The 20,883-nt window shown below is 45.4% G+C and overlaps 1 protein-coding gene across 2 annotated transcripts; it reads left to right on the top strand.

Moving 5' to 3' along the window:
- The first annotated feature begins 1,492 nt into the window (after positions 1–1,492).
- On the top strand, positions 1,493–20,531 carry pthlha (parathyroid hormone-like hormone a). Of its 2 annotated transcripts, none has more exons than XM_080757192.1 (4): positions 1,493–1,674; positions 13,515–13,637; positions 19,093–19,641; positions 20,111–20,531. In XM_080757192.1, exons 2-3 carry the CDS (start codon positions 13,531–13,533, stop codon positions 19,616–19,618), a joined length of 633 nt encoding a protein of 210 aa, XP_080613318.1. In that variant the 5' UTR covers positions 1,493–1,674; positions 13,515–13,530; the 3' UTR covers positions 19,619–19,641; positions 20,111–20,531. The 2 variants fall into 2 exon arrangements, with proteins under 2 accessions (XP_080613318.1, XP_080613317.1); XM_080757191.1 differs by lacking the exon at positions 1,493–1,674 and adding an exon at positions 12,434–12,960.
- Positions 20,532–20,883: the final 352 nt, after the last annotated feature.

Below are 20,883 nucleotides of genomic sequence, written 5' to 3'. Positions count from 1 at the left end.
CCTGAGATCACCTCATCTTTGCCCCGGGTGTTTTTGAGTGGTGCAACCACTCCAAGAAACAGCAATGTCCGTGTTAACCTATGTGACTATGAGTACCAGTAGGGGAAAAGGTGGCGCTGTTGTGCCAGAAACAGAGATAGAGAGATAGTGCTGCACTGTTGCCTGCTAATGAGAGAGAGAGAGGGGGGGGGGGGGGGGCAGGGGGAGAGGGGAGTTGCACCACTCAGTTCACACGGGTGTGATTTTCAGATATACCCTGTTTATCGTCTCTTACTGTCTCAGCTGCTCATACCGAGAGTGCAGACATCAGTACAGTATGTATGTACGGGTATACTCGGCTTCAGTGTGAGTCACTTGGCAGAGGACGGCGAGGCAGCCTCTTTGGCCAAGGGGCAGCCCTCTCGCGGGTGCAAGACAAGTCTGTGACCCAACGCGCGCAAACCGAAACCACGGCCCATTCAGCTAAACATAGAGAACCTCAGACCAGACGAGATTCAGTGGAAAGTGGAGTGCATTTGCGCTGGAGAGACTGGATTAGGAGGGACACTACGTAAACGGGTGGGCGTGAGGAACAAACCACTACTACCAGCTCCACTGTGTTTTGGAAAGAACTGCCTTTTTTTCGTCAGTCAAACAGAAGACAGGCAGCTGGGGGGGGGGGCAATTATCTAATATGAGCATAATTGATTCAGGAGAGACAAAAACACAGACAAAACTAAACCTCGACTTTCTCTGTCTCTCTCCCATGGGCACTGTTTTCATAATGGGGTTTTAAATGATCACATTAACCTGCCTAAGTAAAGTTTAGGTAGTGTTTTGACCTCAGTAATAACAGTCATTTCTGAGGTTGAATTTAACATCTACGTTAGATCGCGGCACCTCAGTGACGTACGAGCACGGGAACACAGTAAGGAGAATCAATCTCGCACAACTTGAGACCAAAGCTCATCATTAGACACCCCCCCCCCACCCCCTCTCTACTCCCCAAAACCATGACTAGTGAATAACATGTGATTTGCCGGCCGTGGGACAGAACACAACAAGAACCACTGGCGTATGTCATTAGTTATGTCTATGAATTATAGCCTAAAGATGTGGCGTGTGTGTGTGCGTGTGTACGTGCGTGTGCGTGCGTGCTCGTGCGTTTGTGTGTGTGTGTGTGTGTGTTTGTGCATGTGTGCGCGCGCGCGTGTGTGTGTGTGTGGTGTCTGTGGGTATTGTGTGAGTATGTGTCTCATGTCTCCTTGTGTGAAACAGGGAGGCAGGGAAAGAAAGTGAGAGAGAGAGAGGGAGGAACAGATTGATAGAGAGACAGAGTGAGTGAGTGAGTAACTGCGTCCATCTAATTACATATGCAGCTCATGGCTTCTATTACCATACAGCAGTGATGATGATGATGACCAACCCGTGATGTCACCAGGAGGGCTTAACCTCACTTATATAGGTTTTGAATCCCCAGTCAACTTCACAACAAAGCGGAGGATCCTCTGCAGCAAGTCAGGACACACTCCAGGAGCATCTTCAAGACAAACTTCCCGTACACTCTGTGGCCGCGCCACGCCTTCAGATGACTGCACAGAGCTTGTGAAAGGAAGGGTTTTATTTTGTGACAAGTCCCGAGTGGATTGCTGATAAATAACAACATCAACGGGAAGTTGAGGCTGCCATTTTAACGTGAGTGAAACTTGGAACTAAATCTTTGCCTGTTATTGCATGATATATTAACATCTGTGTGTGTGTGCGTGTGTGTGCGTGTGTGTGCGTGTGTGTGTGTGTGTGTGTGTGTGTGTGTGTGTGTGTGCGTGCGTGTATGTGTGTGTGTGTGTGTGTGTGTGTGTGTGTGTGTGTGTGTGTGTGTGTGTGCGTGCGTGCGTGCGTGCGCGTGCGCGTGTGCGTGCGTGTGCGTGTTGTGGTAGTGTGATTTTAGTTGTTTTTTGAAGGATTAATAAAATCAAATGATTATGTATAATGTTTCGGTTCCAGAACCCATAATTAAGTCAGGGTAACAATATTGACATAAAACCAGCCTGTTTAATGTCAGAGTTTGTAAAACAAAGCTCATGAGAAAGTTCCATCTGTGGGAATGAAGGATGCTGAGATGGCTGTTGAGCGCAGAGTGTTGGTTCACATGGTAACAGCAGTTAAGGAAAGCCAGGTAATGCCGGGTAAATGTTGATTAGAAACAAAATATGCCAGGATCTCATAACAAGGCCCAAATGATCTTGAAAATGGCCTTGTATATTTTTGCAGAAGGGGTATTGTGTGCTTGTTGCAAAGCCTTACGACTAATCAAATCACAAGAGCATGAAACATAAAGACTGCGCAACAAACGAGAAACTGTTTAGAAAGTCAGAACATCTCAAAACCACGCTCTATCCCTCTTCATATTCTCATGGCGTTCTCTGGCAGCTGAAAGATAACCACAATCAAATGTAATTGAGCACAGGGACTCGATTGCCTTGGTGCGATCCAAGGGTGACACACCAAACAGATTTGTGTACGCCCATTTTTGGTGACATCTGCAGAAGTCAGCCAAACACAGAAAGACAGACAGACAGACAGGCAGGCCAGCAAGCCGGCCGGCCGGCCGACAGTCGTGTAGTCAGGCAGATTGCAGGCGCCTTCCCCTTTACCTTCTAATGCACAATTTACTGTATGCTCCAGCCTACAACAGTGTACCACACCAGAGATACGGTAGACCATATACAGTATAAGCCCACGGACGCGGCGTGTTGTTGTGTGCTTGTATATCAGCCATTTTCTGTACACGGCACCGTTGTACGGCCAAGTATAAATCTGGCTTAATACCGTCTCCCCCACTGCGCTGAGCTGTACAGCACTGGGATCCACACTCAGACCTCAGAGAGACAAGTATCTCCAGCACTGCAGTTAACACACACCATGTGGACAACCCTCCTCACTGACACTTTTAGGCTTTATCTTATACTGTACTGATGATACATCTGATACATGGGCAAATCAATCTTGGGCCTATTCATTTAAATCTAAGGGTGTCAAAACTGATGATTCTACTGCTCATTTGATTTGCTTATACCATCTAACAGTATGACACATTTTAACAGTAGATTGGGCATAGCATTCTAAGCAAAATCTTTCAAAAACGGTGCTTTGCCTAAATATTCAACACGTCACATCATAACACATTGTGAGCTTGAAGACGTGTTGTTACACGGTGTGAGCTTGTAGACACATTGAGGCGCATTGTGAGCTTGTAGACACATTGAGGTGCGTTGTGAGCTTGTAGACACATTGAGGCGCGTTGTGAGCTTGTAGACACATTGAGGTGCATTGTGAGCTTGTAGACACATTGAGGTGCGTTGTGAGCTTGTAGACACATTGAGGTGCATTGTGAGCTTGTAGACACATTGAGGTGCGTTGTGAGCTTGTAGATGCATTGAGGCGCATTGTGAGCTTGTAGACACATTGAGGCGCGTTGTGAGCTTGTAGACACATTGAGGTGCATTGTGAGCTTGTAGACACATTGAGGTGCGTTGTGAGCTTGTAGATGCATCGAGGCGCATTGTGAGCTTGTAGACGCATTGAGGCGCGTTGTGAGCTTGTAGACACATTGAGGTGCGTTGTGAGCTTGTAGACACATTGAGGTGCGTTGTGAGCTTGTAGACACATTGAGGCGCATTGTGAGCTCGTGGACGCATTGAGGCGCGTTGTGAGCTTGTAGACACATTGAGGCGCATTGTGAGCTTGTAGACACATTGAGGTGCTTTGTGAGCTTGTAGACACATTGAGGCGCGTTGTGAGCTTGTAGACACATTGAGGTGCGTTGTGAGCTTGTAGACACATTGAGGCGCGTTGTGAGCTTGTAGACACATTGAGGTGCGTTGTGAGCTTGTAGACACATTGAGGCGCATTGTGAGCTTGTAGACACATTGAGGCGCGTTGTGAGCTTGTAGACACATTGAGGTGCGTTGTGAGCTTGTAGACACATTGAGGCGCATTGTGAGCTTGTAGACACATTGAGGTGCGTTGTGAGCTTGTAGACACATTGAGGCGCGTTGTGAGCTTGTAGACACATTGAGGCGCATTGTGAGCTTGTAGACACATTGAGGTGCGTTGTGAGCTTGTAGACACATTGAGGCGCGTTGTGAGCTTGTAGACACATTGAGGCGCGTTGTGAGCTTGTAGACACATTGAGGCGCGTTGTGAGCTTGTAGACACATTGAGGTGCGTTGTGAGCTTGTAGATGCATTGAGGTGCGTTGTGAGCTTGTAGATGCATTGAGGTGCGTTGTGAGCTTGTAGACGATTTGAGGTGCGTTGTGAGCTTGTAGACACATTGAGGTGCGTTGTGAGCTTGTAGACACATTGAGGTGCGTTGTGAGCTTGTAGACACATTGAGGTGCGTTGTGAGCTTGTAGACGCATTGAGGTGCGTTGTGAGCTTGTAGACACATTGAGGTGCATTGTGAGCTTGTAGATGCATTGAGGTGCGTTGTGAGCTTGTAGACACATTGAGGTGCATTGTGAGCTTGTAGACACATTGAGGTGCATTGTGAGCTTGTAGATGCATTGAGGTGCATTGTGAGCTTGTAGACACATTGAGGTGCGTTGTGAGCTTGTAGACGCATTGAGGTGCGTTGCGAGCTTGTAGACACATTGAGGTGCGTTGTGAGCTTGTAGACACATTGAGGTGCGTTGTGAGCTTGTAGACGCATTGAGGTGCGTTGTGAGCTTGTAGACACATTGAGGTGCGTTGTGAGCTTGTAGACGCATTGAGGTGCGTTGTGAGCTTGTAGACACATTGAGGTGCGTTGTGAGCTTGTAGACACATTGAGGTGCGTTGTGAGCTTGTAGACACATTGAGGTGCGTTGTGAGCTTGTAGACACATTGAGGTGCATTGTGAGCTTGTAGACACATTGAGGTGCATTGTGAGCTTGTAGACACATTGAGGTGCGTTGTGAGCTTGTAGACACATTGAGGTGCGTTGTGAGCTTGTAGACACATTGAGGTGCGTTGTGAGCTTGTAGACGCATTGAGGTGCGTTGTGAGCTTGTAGACACATTGAGGTGCGTTGTGAGCTTGTAGACGCATTTAGGTGCGTTGTGAGCTTGTAGACACATTGAGGTGCGTTGTGAGCTTGTAGACGCATTTAGGTGCGTTGTGAGCTTGTAGACGCATTGAGGTGCGTTGTGAGCTTGTAGACACATTGAGGTGCGTTGTGAGCTTGTAGACGCATTTAGGTGCGTTGTGAGCTTGTAGACGCATTGAGGTGCGTTGTGAACTTGTAGACACGTTGTGTCAGGCGTTGTGAGCTAGCTTGTGGCCCTCATTGAAAATGTGGCCCCATCCACAATGATATCTCAGAGGTGAAAATAACTAGAACAATAAAGGTTGAAATGAAAAATGTTTGCCATTCATTGTACAAGAAAGTATAAAGATCTACTGTAATCTGATGTTTCTTGGAATGGCAGATAGTAATAAGTCTATGGCCATATCCTTTTCCTTGCCTTTATTAGCAATTTGTCATACTGTACATTATGAAGAATTGTGAGATTTGGTTGATGTCTTAAATAATTATTTGACATTCCTATATACGTATAGGTTTTGTGCCGACTTTGAATAAATAGCCTGAATACATTGAGATTCTAAATGTTTGCCTCAAAATGACTCATTTCAAGTTCAAACCAGAATATCTGCCTTGGAAATGGACCCTGGACCCTTTCTGAATTCAACTCTCAGAGTAACAGGAATGAACTCCCCTCTGTGAGCTATAGCGTCATCTGCTGCCCTATAATGCAGTGTTTACGGTGAGGTTTGCTAAGCTGTCTTGGTCTCCACTTTGTACATCCTTCTCCATGGTCATGGGGTCAGGCTGGGTAGCAAAAACTACAGCTATTCTGAAAATGCGAGCGCTGCGGCTTTTCCTGTACGTCTCCGAAGAATTAGTGTTTGTGGCCGCGCTGCAGTGGCGAGCATGTGTGTACTTGCGGGGCGTGAGGCTGTGTGTGTGTATGCTGTGTACTGTGTACATGTTACAGCTGTGAGAAAGAAGAAAAAGAGCTGGATGGAAGGGGGGAGAGAGAGAGAGAGAGAGAGATGGAGTTTGTGTTGGGCTCCAGTTGGAGAGGTGAATGAATGCTATGCCCCTCTCTCCTGTTCCCAGTAACCATGCCAATAAAACTGAAGCCGCTGTTCATCTCCAGCCCCCCGAAAAAGAGGAGGGTGAATGGTGCATTCTTCTCCTTTCCACAATTCAAATATGTCACCACTGAGCTAGGCTAGGGCCACAGGGAGGGAAGGGCCAGAGGTAAGCCAGAGGTTAAGGATGGGAGAGAGACAGAGAGAGGGAGAGGGAGGGAGAGGGAGAGAGAGAGAGAAGGGAAAGGCCACCCCTGAGAGGAATATGAGCAAGCCCCCCTCATCATCCCAAACTCCCCCACTCCCTCTCCGCTCTGCCTGCTTTACTTTTCCTACATGCTACCATACCTTCCCGTCCATTCATCCCTTGTCCTAAACACAAACATTGCCACACACCTCCCGGGTGACATTACTGTGAGTCACATGCCACACACGCACACACACACACACACGCGCACGCACACGCACACACACACACACACGCACACACACACACACACACACACACACGACTTGCAATAGCGCTGCCGTTACGTAGGAATATTACAGGACCATATCCACAGCAATTAAGCTCAGGTCCGAGCACGGTGCCCGGTATAGTAGCCATCTCCCCAGGTGTGTGTGTGTGTGTGTGTGGGGGGGGGGGGGGGTGGAACAGGGTGGCAAAGTGGGTACCACTAACAGAGGAAGGGTACATGCAACAGTACGTGCCTTTGTGAGGAGGATTGTTTTCAAAGGGAGAGCAGGGTGGTGGGGGAGGGGGGAGGTTGAAGTCGCAAGATTAAAAGCGGACATTTATTTTGTGTATGTCGTGCACTGCCAAGACGCAGCAATTTTCTATGAATCTAAAACAGCTTTCCTGGCTTCGAACACACTTGCTGCCTCGCTGCCAGGAAAAGAGTTTTTTACCTGTTTATATGCAGGTAAAGTAGCCTTTGCAGAGTGGAATCATGAGATCTTTTTTTCCAAACTGAGCATCAATGTGCTGTATAATAAAAGTACGGGGGGTGGACAAAAACAGCAGGTACAGTAGACTTCATTCGAGACTCCTTTTCTTCTTCCCTTTTTTTATTATTATTATTATTTTTGGCCTGGCAGTGATCTAGAATGGCTTTGGACTCTCTCTGCCCAAAGCCTTTCCAAACTGAGATGCTTGAAAGTGGAGGGAACCTAACTAATTTGTGTAGGCCTATCTGAATGGGGAAACTACTCCAATAATTTTCTTGGGGGGGATAATCTTTCACCATTAAAATTGAACTACTCCATGATGACTTGCAAGTGAACAATGTAGTCTGTTTGCCATTAGGCCAATACAACAGTAGTGAATGAAAAGAAGCCTTGAATGAGATGCTATTCAGGTGGTAGCTTTATCACATCCAGACGTCATGTTGGCAACGGCTGTTGGTGCCTTTTGATTCAACTGGTAATTTACCTATTTGAGGAAATAATGTCTCCATTGTGTGTTACCCTGCAGTTCCCTTCATAGCAAAGCAACTTTTGCTGGCAAATATCAACAACGCATCAATAGACCACAGTCGCCATGCCAGAATGTTGGAGAAAATGTACTGGATTGAAAGCAAGGCCTGGCTAAACTTATAGTCTCTTGGTAATTGGTATAGAGTCAGAACACATAGGGAACCCCCTGATAATTATCTATATCCACACGCAAGCACTGCAGCCTGGTAAAATGTATGCAAATATACATAAAGGATTTCCCATGCTAAGTCAATTTGTCATTCTCTTTTGACATGTTGGCCCCATTTCACCACATTAAACCTGGGCATAATAGGCCAATAGTCTGCAAAAATAGGCAAACATTCAGTGGAAATAGCAGAGCTACAAGTTCACAATGTGTTGCATAGTGGCACATTGTGGGCTTGTTAATTGGCTATTTTCACTATTTGACGTACAATGAAGTATGTAGTATTTAAGTGGTTAAGGAATGCTCGACATTTGGAAGCCTTGGAGACCCTCCATAGGTAAACATTTGGAAGTGTGGGCTAATCCTTCGACTGTACGGCGTTCTCAGAGTACAGTGAGGGACACAGGCTGATGAAGGGTGGGCTGAATTAACCATTACAAGCAGCCTGATTAAAATTCCCCCAAGTTTTATTATGGCCAGCCAAGCAGGCCAAACCCATGTGGCCCTTCTCTCTTCCCTTAGTTAACCTCAACACATGGGAGTCGTCTCCCACGCTGCTAATGAGCAAACGACAGGAAGCTGGAAAACAGTGCGGTGAGAGCTCCATTCACCTCCGCTGTTTTGATTGACGTGAATTTTAATATCAGCAATGTATTCCAGCTGTGCCCCTCAATGTCCCTCCCCCCTTACAGTTAAATATAGAGGTAATAAAATCTTCTAAGCCTACAGCAGCGGACCTTATCTATCAAACATGATTTCAAGCAAGATTTGTTATGGGAATCATTTGGAAAAATGTTTACATAACTTTGCCTAAGAGTTGCGGTTGTTAATGTTAAGTATCCATCCCATACGCTGACATGTATGCTGGTCAAATTGACAAGCACACGTCATAGGCTAACACTCTCGTCTCTGGGAAAATGAGCAGGAATATGAGCATTTCCCATTGTATCCTTAAGATTCATGAAGGTAAAATAAGGTTTTAGTGCAGGCTGCATTTTATGCATTTATTACCGGCAGCAGCACAGTAACTTGGTGTATAAATGCGGCCTGATGTTAGAAATAATACACGTCCTTTCTGCTGAGTAAGACAGCGATGGTGGTCGGAGGCCTCAGAGAGCTAAGGTATCACTCGCTTTCTGATCCAAGAGGCCAAAGGAATGTCTCCGACATAGCACATTTTCAGGCGCTATTAAAGGTTGATTTATCAATGACAATCCATTTTGGAGTTGACGTGTGTTCATTTGAGAGCTGTTTGTTCACTCAAGGAGCTGATATGGCTCCAGGCTGAGTGCTTCCTCAAGTGAGTTGTCATCAGACGAGCTAAATGAACTCTGACGGCCTTGGCCTTACATAAACATATGGCATAGTGTTTATGTACATACATCCATTTGATTACATTTGAGTTAAATTGTGTAGCCTCGGGATTTGTGCACATTATATATGAAAAATCACACCCGTGTGAACTGAGTGTTGCAACTCCCCTCTCCCCCCCAGTACTCATAGTCATACTGGTGCTCATTAACGTCACATACTGTAGGTGGGTGAACCAACACGGACATTGCTGTTCCTTGGAGTGGTTGCACCACTCAAAAACAGGATTGATCTCTGAGGTTAGTTGGTGATGTTCGTGGGGACTTGGGATGTGTGGGGGTCGGGAGATGGGTGTGTTTCAAATTCTTCACTTGAACAGTGTATACTTCAATGACCGGAGTCCGCCAGAGTGGCTATACTAGCTCCCTTCCTTTTTTCCCTCTACCAAATCTCTTTGACGAAAATAGGTGATACAAATCGTTGTGTTGTGAATTTTTTAAGCTTGTAGATCTACAACGTGTACCGAATGTGCCCCCCAGAATAGGGACGTTATAGGGTGTAAGTGCTTAAATCAGTAGACGAAAACTTGCATATCGGCTAACATTTGTTGAAAGCGACCGAAGTCACGACACCCGAGTATCAATGTCTACCGTCACCCTTCTGGGATCAGTTACCCTGAAAGCAAGTGGCTAATAATAATAATATGGCTCATCATCAGATTCCGGCCCCCTACTCGTCAAGCCTCCATCACAGCGGTCCCTGCAGAGCTTTATAGCACTGGGGACGCTCTGTGTTCTGTGTTGATGCTACAGGTCTCAGCCTGCCAGACCCCGTCCGTCCCTCTCTGTTCAGTGTTCACCGCCATGGCCGGAGGCCGAGCGAGGAGAAGCAATGGAAACCACCCAAAGTGGCTGCAGACTCCCTCTCTAGTATAGTGTCACTGCCCAATGAGACGAGACGAGACCAGGGGGGAGGGGGCGAAGGGGGTTGATCTGCGGCGGGCAGCTGAGGGTGCGGCGTTAAGGCCAACCGTGGCCCGGAGTCACCACTCTGTCACCAATCTGCATCTTCGTGGCTGACACACGCACAGTACCTCTCCCCGCCTGTCAGTATACGCATCAGACGGTGTGACGCGCGCCATGATCTCAGCCAGACTACTATGAAACGGAAAACATATCGCCAGTCCAAATACTTACAGTACATAACACCTGTAATCCAGTGTAATGCTCCTGAAAAGCATCACTTTAACAAATTAACGCAAAATACACATGTCAGTACGCAGCCTAATTTATGCTCCATCGTACGACAGTGTTGCACTACTAGGAGATATACAGTACAAGCTCAACGCATTGTGTCCATGACACGCTGTAATCTTGTACAACGGCTATTTTTTAGGAGAGACACCATCATACGACTAAATTGTCAATCAGACTTAATGCGTCAGTCAAAAAAGTCGCAAAATAAGACAACACAGGCAATTCTCGCACCTCTTCTAGACTTTTCTTTAACGAGCCTCTGTTGCCAGGTCGGTCTCGACCAAAGAGCAGTTTATCACTTTCCTGTAAATTGCCACTTTGGCAAGTGTGAAGAATGTAATGAATTTCCCTTTAAGCATTTCCTTGGGGTGTTCAGAACGTAGAAGTTGGGATGGACAGGGTAGGGGTGTTCCGCTACCCATGCCCCAACAACACACACACACACACACACACACGCACACGCACACACGCATACACACACACACACACACACACACACACACACACACACACACACACACACACACACACACACACACACACACACACACACACACACACACACACACACACACACACACACACACACACGCCTCTTCCACAGTTCTATAATGTCAATGGATCTCTAGTTGTGGAGTGCTACTTGGGCGCCACCTTCTTGCCATCACTGGCTATTCTTTCAATGTCTCCCCCTTGTGCACATACACTTACGCAGTGCGCGCACACGCGCACGCACGCACACGCACACACACCAGGGCTCGAAATAGCGACCATTTTGGTCGCAAATGCGCCTGAATTTTAACCTTTGCGACCTAAAAATATATTTGGGAGCACCAGTGCTACTACAAATAATTACTGTGGTGCGCCTGGCCCTGGCTACAACGATCAATTCTCGAAAAACGGGCGCTCTGAGCCGCAGCCGCTCTATCCAACTCCACTGCAGACTCCTGTCTGCTAGCTGCACTAGCACTTGATGCTAACAAACCAACGTGTGTAGTTAACTACTCTTTGACACAGCGGTACGGGACAACGTTGAGCGCTGCATCGCTCACATTCCAGAGCGCCTCGGCTCGCAACTTCACTATGTGTCAGAAAGTACATTATTTCAAGGCAGCGATTCAGAAAAGACCGGAGCGGTACGCTACGGACTCTGTGATTGTAATTTGTAAAAGAGGAGGAGGCGGACCGGCGTGTGTGTGTGTGTGTGTGTGTGCGTGTGTGTGCGCTCGCGCGCTTGCAAGAGAGAGAGAGAGAGGGAATGAGAGAGCGGTAGGGAGAGAGAATAGCAGACTTGTAAGTGTTTCTACCTGGTTTCTACATAGCAGCAGTATTGCTACTTTTACTTAAGTATAACATTAGAGTAATTTTCCAGCACTGAAGTGGTAGGCATAGTGAGTAGGCATAGCTATAAATACCATGTTTTACATAGAAATTATTTTATATTAGAAATTCTAATTATATGATCTAAATAGGCTATGAAGGTGAAAAACACAAAACAAAGAAAAAGAAAACGGGTGATGTGACTGGCTGGAATCAGTGTAGACTAGATCGAGGGTCCTCAACTGGAGATGTTTGATGCCTCGGCCTCTTTGAAGAGATGGATGGATGAGGGACAGAAAGTCTGGACACTACATTTTAAATTCTGGCATGTATTTTTATACTTTAGTCATTTTATGTTATTTGTAAACCACACGTTATATTATTGTTTTTATGAATGTAAAAAATCGATTACATATTAGTGCTCCTTAGATTTTGGTGGGTGCTCCTAATTTTTTTCTGGTGCTCCTTAATTTTGAAATTGGGAGCACCAGTGCTACCAAGTAAAAAAGTTAATTTCGAGCCCTGCACACACACACACACACACACACACACACACACACACACATGTGCACTGACATTCACATGTAAACACGCACAAACACGCGTGTGGACTGTGGAGTGATCTCCACACAAGTGAGGCAGAGACATTGTCAGGGCGCTGCCTCTCTCTTAATAACTACCCCCCCCCCACCCCAGAATCCATTCCTGCCTCTCTCCCTCCTTTCTTCTCTCTGACCTGTGCAGGCGGACAAACAGACAGACAGACAGACAGACAGCGTGCAGCAAACTTTCCCATCACTAACTGCTACTAGCGCTCCTGCCTATGCCTCTTTCGCCTCAGTTGCCGGTCCCACAGTTGCTGCGCGTCTATAACAGGCTTCAGGTCTCAGCCTCTCACAGCAGAGCTAGTAGAGGAGCTGCCTCGGTGCAGCTACTAACAGCAACAGCACACCTGGAGCGCTCTGACAACAGACAGACAGGGACTGCTGGATTTCTTTTCTGTCCTCCTTGGTGGGAATTGTTGTTTTTATTTTTAAGAAATTGTATTTTTTATTTTTTGGTTGTTGTGCTCCTGTTTTTTTTTTTAAACACAGGCACAATCACCTGGATTGACCTAGAAGCAGTTTTTTGTTTTGTTTTATTTAAATTTTTTCCTGTTGCAAATTCAGACTGGGAACTTTCAGACACTGCTCTCTTTTGGAGAGTCTGAGGACATCAAGGACAATACCGTTTTTTTTAGTTTAGTTCTTTCTTTTTTCTTAGTTTTTTCGTGTGTGTGTGTGTGTGTGTCCAGGACAGACACTGCTTTGGGCAAGTAAGTTCCTCTCTCTCTTCGTCTCCTCCTTGGCTTGATCATGCATTATTTTCAGCTTTGTTGTGGCCAATTGAGCTCGGTGGAATTTCTTGTTCTCCTCTAAAACATGCTGGACTGGTTTTGGGTTCAATAAGGACTGCAGTCTTCCAGTCTGTGCTGGCATTACCGACTTTGTCTGCAGGGGAAATCTGGGAATACTGAAAAGCGGGATAGGCTAATCACTTCAACTGGGCTCAAATAAATACTCACATTGTCTGTTGCCAGTTATCAGCCAGAAATAACAAAAGACCATTTTGCGTTACATCTGCAATGTGCAGGGTCAGGGATTTGCTAAAACGTTTTAGAATTCTATACACCATAAAATAACAAACACATAATTATGACTGGAAACAAAATCATAACTGTGAGTGTGCTTATTATATATATACATACAGTATGTATTATATATATATATATATATATACACACACACACACACGCACACACACACACACACACACACACACATTCTGGGGGGGCAGACGTGTTCACCTATGTGACTTTTATCTTCACAGAGATACATTTTCCAAGATGTTGTGCTCACGGAGAGTTCTACAACAGTGGTGCTTCGCTCTCTTCTTACTGTGTTCTCCAGTTCCACATAACGGCAGGCCAATTGATGCACTGAGCAACAGAATGTAAGTGTTCTTTTTATTCAGCTTCTCTGTGATTACATTTCCATTTTATTCACATAGCCATCACTTCAATGCAAAGTGTAGCCAAGAAGAAAAGTCTAATGCAGACGGTGGAATATTTGCTCTCGGAAATCTTTTCCAAATGTTAAATAACACAAGTGCCTTCTTTGCATAATCTCTTTTCCATTATTTTGAACCTCTATTTATTTATGTATAAAGTTGCCCCTCGGTGGGTGAGCGAATGCACTGCCACTAATAGCCTGGAAAATGTGAAACGTGCCGGCAGCTGTTTTGATTAGCCTTCGCCCACCTGCTTGTTTACCTAAGGAGAAAGGAGGGAGACACCCTTTAGTATGATAAAGAACTACTAAACTCTGGAACCCTTTCACCCCTGGTCCCCCCACAATTACCATTCCCCCCCCCCCCCCCCTAACTTTCCCTGTGGTTCCCAATCACACTTGTTCAATATGGCTCCCATCTTCACACTACTGGCCCAACGTGTGCGTACATGCGTGCGTGCGTGCGTGTTGGGGTGGGGTTATCACTGGATAAAATACAGAAATACCCGGCCTTGTTTGTTGCCCCCTTCACACCTTCCCTTCTTACAACTTTTTGTAGCAGCTCTGTGGGATGCATGCTTGCTAGTGTCTATCAAGAAGAGAGAGAACTCAGAGAGAGAGAAAGAGAGAGACAGAGAGAGAGAGAGTGAGCAAGAGAGAGAGAGGAATAATGCTGATGTACAGCTAGGCGGTGTACCAAGCAAAACGTACCGTTCCTGGTGAAGTATATTATGCCTAGCAGAATAAACTTTCTTTCAAGTTCTGAAGCCCACGCAGGCCAGAATGCAAAACATGCGCTGAGAGCTTTTCCCCCTTCGGAAAGATAATATCCCCACAATGAGGGTTTTTTTTTCAGCATGTCCTCGCTGCCAGTGGTGCACTTTGGGTGAATCAGGTTTTAATGAAGCAGTAGAGCAGAGTCATTATCAGAGGATGCAGGGGGCAGGAGGTGCTATATAAGCAAGTCATTTTAATGAGTTATCATGAGCCTTAAAGGTTTTATATACACACTTAAAGCCTCCAGAGTGTTAATTTAACTCGGAGAACAGTAACACTTTGGATTTTTTGCGTCGTAAAGGCAGCCCTCACCCCCCCCCCCCCCCCCCCCCCCGTTAACTGATATCGTATTGAACTTGGGAGAGAGAGATCACATCTGAAATGCATTTGAGGTGGCGGCAGTTTAAAGTTCTGAAACCTGGTTTCTGAGGAAGAGAGGAGCCTGTAAAGTTATTAAAACCATGCCTCCGTGTGTCATCCCGGCGGCAAGCGATGGGAGTCTACAGTATACACAGAGTCAGAAACGGAGCGCTAATGGGCTCCAGCGGTTTCCCAGTACAGTGTGTGTGTGTGTGTGTGTGTGTGTGTGTGTGTGTGTGTGTGTGTGCGTGCACTCATTCCCCGTGTAGTGTGTGGGGTCTGTTATGCTTATGTCAGGGGAAATTGAGGTACACCCGTTGTGTGATATGACCTTAATAGGATTTCGGGACCGAGTTAATGCTACCTTGGTGGAAAGCAAAACATGGACGTGATGAAAAGCGTGTGATAAAAATCACATGGGGTTGAGAAAGTACAGTATGAAACTGTTGACAAATTTTATATATATATATATATATATATATATACATATTAAAAAAAGAACATGGCCTCTTAACTTTTGAAAAAGTGCAAAAGTCTTTGTTGACCATGTTGATTATATCACACCTGTAGATGTAATTTATTCAGACAAATGCCTGATGATGCTCAATGGCAAATAAGAGTCTTTACAATGCACTCAGTGTGGGTCCCACGAGTTGCTGTGGATGCCGTATGTCAAGTATGTAAACATACTCCTGGTGATTTCTTACTTGGTCCATTTGGTTACATTTGTAATTTTGTACACTCTCAGAGTGGAATTAACAATGAGGATTTCTCTGGGTATCAACAGACAGGCCTGCGTATCCCTCCCCTACAGATCATAGAGTGTTCTATGGGTATCAACAGACAGGCCTGCGTATCCCTCCCCTACAGATCATAGAGTGTTTCTCTGGGTATCAACAGACAGGCCTGCGTATCCCTCCCCTACAGATCATAGAGTGTTTCTCTGGGTATCAACAGACAGGCCTGCGTATCCCTCCCCTACAGATCATAGAGTGTTCTATGGGTATCAACAGACAGGCCTGCGTATCCCTCCCCTACAGATCATAGAGTGTTCTATGGGTATCAACAGACAGGCCTGCGTATCCCTCCCCTACAGATCATAGAGTGTTTCTCTGGGTATCAACAGACAGGCCTGCGTATCCCTCCCCTACAGATCATAGAGTGTTCTATGGGTATCAACAGACAGGCCTGCGTATCCCTCCCCTACAGATCATAGAGTGTTGTGAAAGCCTGGGACCATGCAAACTCCGGGCAATCGATAGTTCTGGCGGTGAGCCAGCAAGCCTCAGGAGGCAAACCAACATTTAATTTGAGCACGGGCCAGCGTTGGGGCTAGGGATTCAATCAGCCAGCGCAGGGAAATGACATGCCTGCTGGTTAAGAGTATACAGTACATGGAGACAGAGCACACTCCCTCTTTTCATTCTCTCTACCCCCCCCCCTCCACGCACAGAGAAACAATTAACATCAGGTAGGCTAAGAAGGGGGGGTTGGCTCACTGCCACTTCAGGATGTATCAGGGCCCTTTTCTGTTCTCCTCCCTCCTCTCCCCCACTTCTTTCCTCCTTTCGTTTCTCTGGCCGTGCCTCGGGGAGCGTTTGATGTGAGTTTATAAAAGGTAAAAAAAAAAAAACTAGCTAGATCAGTTTTCAAAGCTGGTGTACTCCCAGTGATTTCTTTCTTTCTTCTTTTTTTTTGGAGGCCTGAGAATGACAGGAAATATCTGAATGCATATAAACAAAGACGCTCTCACAACTTAAGCTTCCTCCGCAGGGGAGACCAATTCAGCTGGGGATATTATTTCATTCAAGAGGAAAATATACTTCATCTCAATACTTAAGAGTAGCGCTTGACGAATGGAAAATTATGTAACTTCAACTTGTTGTGCATGATCTAGAGTGTGCGCTTTACTTTTGGGGGGTTGTTTTCTTTTAAGGAAAATTCTGTATTGCAATATTGCTTCTATGCACGAGTGCAGCTTTGCCTGGTAATAGCCCATAAACAAAGAGCAACAAAATGTTGACCAGTGTTTGCGCTGTGCACTTGCATGGTTTCGGCTCTCTACAATGTGATACTCATCTCTATCTATATCCATTCAATTATAACAATGCTATAAGTCAACCCAAACATGGGTTCTAACAAGAAATATAGACTTTTACAAGGTAAAGGGAACCCAGCGAGAGGTCGCCTGGGAAAAACCGTAAACCCCCGTGACAGCCGAATAGCCACACATCTAGGTGGAGTCTCCCTAATCAAGCACAATATCCTCCATTGAGGCCCTTTTGTTTGTGTGCACAGACACTTGAGGCTGAGAGCGGTGTTTAGCCGGGGTGTCCACCAAAGCTTGGTGTGCTGTCGTTCCCATGCCGAGCAAAGCAGCGCTGAGCCCTGCCCTTTCCCTCTCTATTTTCCTAAGCATTAGAGGGCCTGGGTAACGGGACACCCCAGCAAAGCAGAGCATGAAAGTGCGGGCTGATCCTTCACCGTTCACACCGGTATCTGGAAAGATAACAGGTCACGCTGAATCCTCGCAAGCAGCCGTGCACGGACACAGCTCCAGGCCAGCTGGTGGAAATCAGGGCGTTACGCAGCATGACTCTGGAGCACTAACGCTCTTCCTCTCCTCTGCACAGTATTTAACCACTTAAACCCTATACACTTCGTTGACCAGGGACCCCACTGGTCTATCCTTGGAGCCCTACTTTTTCCCCTCTACACCAAATATATTTGCAGAGTATACATGCTCGCAATGAGTCACATTGTAACGTGCTCTGAGCTTGTGGATTGTGGATAACTTTCACCGAATGTTTGCCTATTTTAGCCTATTCTGACATGCCCAGAATTAGAATACAAGGTTCATGTCATTGCGTCTTACGAGTTACAAATGGATAATGAACACTAAGCATTTTACTGTGTATCTTTTTACTGTACATTTAACACTATGTTCAGCATTAATGGCCCTGAAGAGTGTAAGCTCAGTTTTTGTTATCTTCAAACAATAATCATTACTTCAATACTGTATATAAGTTAGAAACGATGGTAAGAACAAGCTGTTACCACAGGTGAAGTAAGTTCCCTGCATTTGAGAGATCTGGAAAGGTTTTGGCTCTGGTGTCACTGCCCATCTTCTTCTCCTCACTTTTGGAAGTGGACAATTGGTTTGTAGCAATTTACAGTACCAATTTACACCAGTGGGACCATAAATCTGTCACAGCCATTGGATATTAATGGAAGGTGACAGGCGTAAGGTTTTCCCAGTGCAACATGAATGCCACGGTGACAGTAAGCCGTATTTAATGGACTATCAGAGGGAAAACTGGCTTTTTCCAAAAGAAAGGAAAACTCATCTCAAAGCCTTTGGCAGGATGGGACCTTATGTATCACTTTAACTGGCCTGGAAAAGGCTTAACTCCCATGGTCGCATGAATCATGTCATGGTGATAGCCAGTGATTTCATTGCATGGATACAGGGGCAAATTCTTGGAATACTGTACAATGGGAGCAGTGTTGTCAAACCCATTGAACTAAAGAATGATTCCTTTGCCTCTCGTTGAAGGTGAAATCCTGACACTGCACTGTCTCCGTCTACCTACATTTTAATATAAGAAGAAAAATCTATGAGAATGTACAGTATACTGTAGGATACAGAATAAGAAGAGAACGAGTGCAGAGTTTGTTGTTGTTTTGATTACCTGCTGAAGTTAGTGACAACTCTGTGCTGTTATTAAGCTCCTTATGTAATGGGTCTTTTCAAAGCAGTCTGTTCATTAAGTTTAGTCCTACTGCCCTCTACTGGTCAATCAACTGAGCTCTCCAAGTCCACAATCTATTGGAACCATTCTAAACTCCATTCTAAAGAATTGATTATTCAGATGAACAGTGTCCAATGGCAAACTGACAACATTAGACAGTAAGGCTGCAACTACCGATGATTTGTGTGACTATTACTTCGATTACGTTTTCGATTAATTAACAGTGTAATGCAAAAATAGTGACAATGTGCCACGTAGCTACGTGTTGTTGCTTGTAGATTGGCAATTTTTCCCATTCTTTTGAAACTTCTCACCTATAATGACATGCCCAAAATAGAGATTGATTATTAATCAAATTATTATTTTATTTTTTATTAAATTGATTAAATCGATTAGTTTAACTGTTGCAGCCCTAATGGCAAGTATAGACAGTTTTATTAATTTGTTTTTGTAAAATGTATGTCAACTAAGTTATTCATTGTGCATATTCTGTTGTGTTCTCTCTTACAGGAAACGTTCCGTGACCCATGCTCAGCTAATGCACGACAAAGGCCGAACGTTGCAGGACTTCAAGCGTCGCATGTGGCTCCAGGAGTTGCTGGAAGAGGTCCACACCGCTGAGATCAGAGACCTGCCTGGCGCCCGCAGCGGAGTGAGCAGCGGGGCCGGAGTCGGAGTGGGCGTCGGTGTGGGACTCCCGGGAGTGGGCATGACCATCAACCTGGGTACTACCAGCGGGACGCTCCACCCGAAGCCCGCCGGGGGGACCAAGAACCTCCCCATCAGCTTTCGGCTGGAGGAGGAGGAGGGCACCAACCTCCCCCAGGAGACCAACAAGTCCCAGACATACAAAGACGGCGTGCTCAAGGCCTCTGGCAAGAAGAAGAAGAAAGGCAGGTCTGGCAAGAGGCGGGAGGGCGAGAAGAGGAAGAGGCGGGCACGCTCGTTGGGGTGGCCTCTGGAAGACGACGAGCCCGGAAGCGGCTACCACCTGGAGTGGCGGCCTCTCCTCGGCCTACATGGGGCGCTTCACTAGAACACTGTCAGACTCTGACTAAGGTGAGTCCCCCTACAGTGCTCCCAAACTAGACCCCTGGAACAATGGTCCTTGAGGGGTTTCCAGGGGGTCCCATGTTAAATGATCCATAATCAATAATCTAATTGACCCGCGTCACTCTGTAGCTCTGAGTGTGTACAAATGGAACCAAACAGTCCCATATGGGGTCCATTTAGTTCCATTTAAGTACAGTCTCTGAGTTATGGGGGTCCGTGGCCAAATACCAAACATACCAAACTGGGGGTCCTGAGGGTTGAGAACCATTGCCCTAGAGTCTACAGACATACAAAGACGGCGGAATGTCTGTCTAGGCCTAGGGCCTAGACAGACATTAAGTATATAAAGCGTAGCCTCATGTAAGTGATATACAGCATGGAAGGGAGAGATGTACAAAATGTAATTAAAATGAAAGTAAAATACTATGTCGACCACTGAACTAACTTTCTTTTTGTCTTCTTCTTTGTCTTTCAGAGACCTAAAGGACGTTTCAAACGGACTGACACCTAAATATTCCTGTTACAGTCTTTTGTAACGCGTTTGTTTGGAGAGTAATAGGGAAATATTTATTGTCTGTAAATATTGTAAACACACCAGAATAGTGACGAATTATGATGACAAATAATAATAATAATAATAAAAATAATTATTATAATAATTATAATTATATAAAATATAATAAAACATTATTTGTTGCTCTTTGGGACAACACATTTTGATCCTTGTGAATCCTTCCTCTTGTTTTTCCTTTTCCTATAAATGTCAGATTTGCGGTAATTTATTTTTTGTTTGAATGGTGTATTTATTTTGTAAATGTATCGAGGTGCTGCTGACCTTCTATATTTTTGTACCATAATGCACTTTAGATATATAAATATAAATATATATACCAGTACGTTTTTGTTAATTGACTATTCTTTGTGTGTGGTTTGATTGAAATGAAGAAAACAATGGTCATCCGTCTGTGTGTTAGGCCTACTTCTCAGTTAGATTTTTATTATTTTGCATTTGTTTTTTTGTTTTTATTCAGCCGTACATTTCCGTTTCCAGTTTATTTTTTGCTGCTGTTTAGGAAGCTCCCTTGTTAGCAGCCCCCCCCCCCCCCCAGCGACGAAGTGGGGGGTTGAGAGGAGGGCTCATTTTGCTCTTCATAACATTATGCTACAACAGTGGTTCCCAAACTTTTTCATGTCAAGGACCCCCAAATTGACACACATTAGCCCACGGACCCCCATTAGAAAATATAT

The sequence above is a fragment of the Protomyctophum bolini genome, assembly GCF_963924005.1.
Source record: "Protomyctophum bolini genome assembly, chromosome: 23".
Classification (NCBI taxonomy): domain Eukaryota; kingdom Metazoa; phylum Chordata; class Actinopteri; order Myctophiformes; family Myctophidae; genus Protomyctophum; species Protomyctophum bolini.
This window is presented reverse-complemented; position numbering and strand designations above follow the sequence as displayed.

What these genes read in the sequence shown, in the direction of transcription:
- pthlha (XM_080757192.1), top strand. Translation starts at nt 13,531, where the DNA reads ATGTTGTGCTCACGGAGAGTTCTACAACAGTGGTGCTTCGCTCTCTTC. An exon ending in GATGCACTGAGCAACAGAAT is followed by an intron (nt 13,638 to 19,092) that starts GTAAGTGTTCTT and finishes TCTCTCTTACAG; the next exon opens with GAAACGTTCCGTGACCCATG.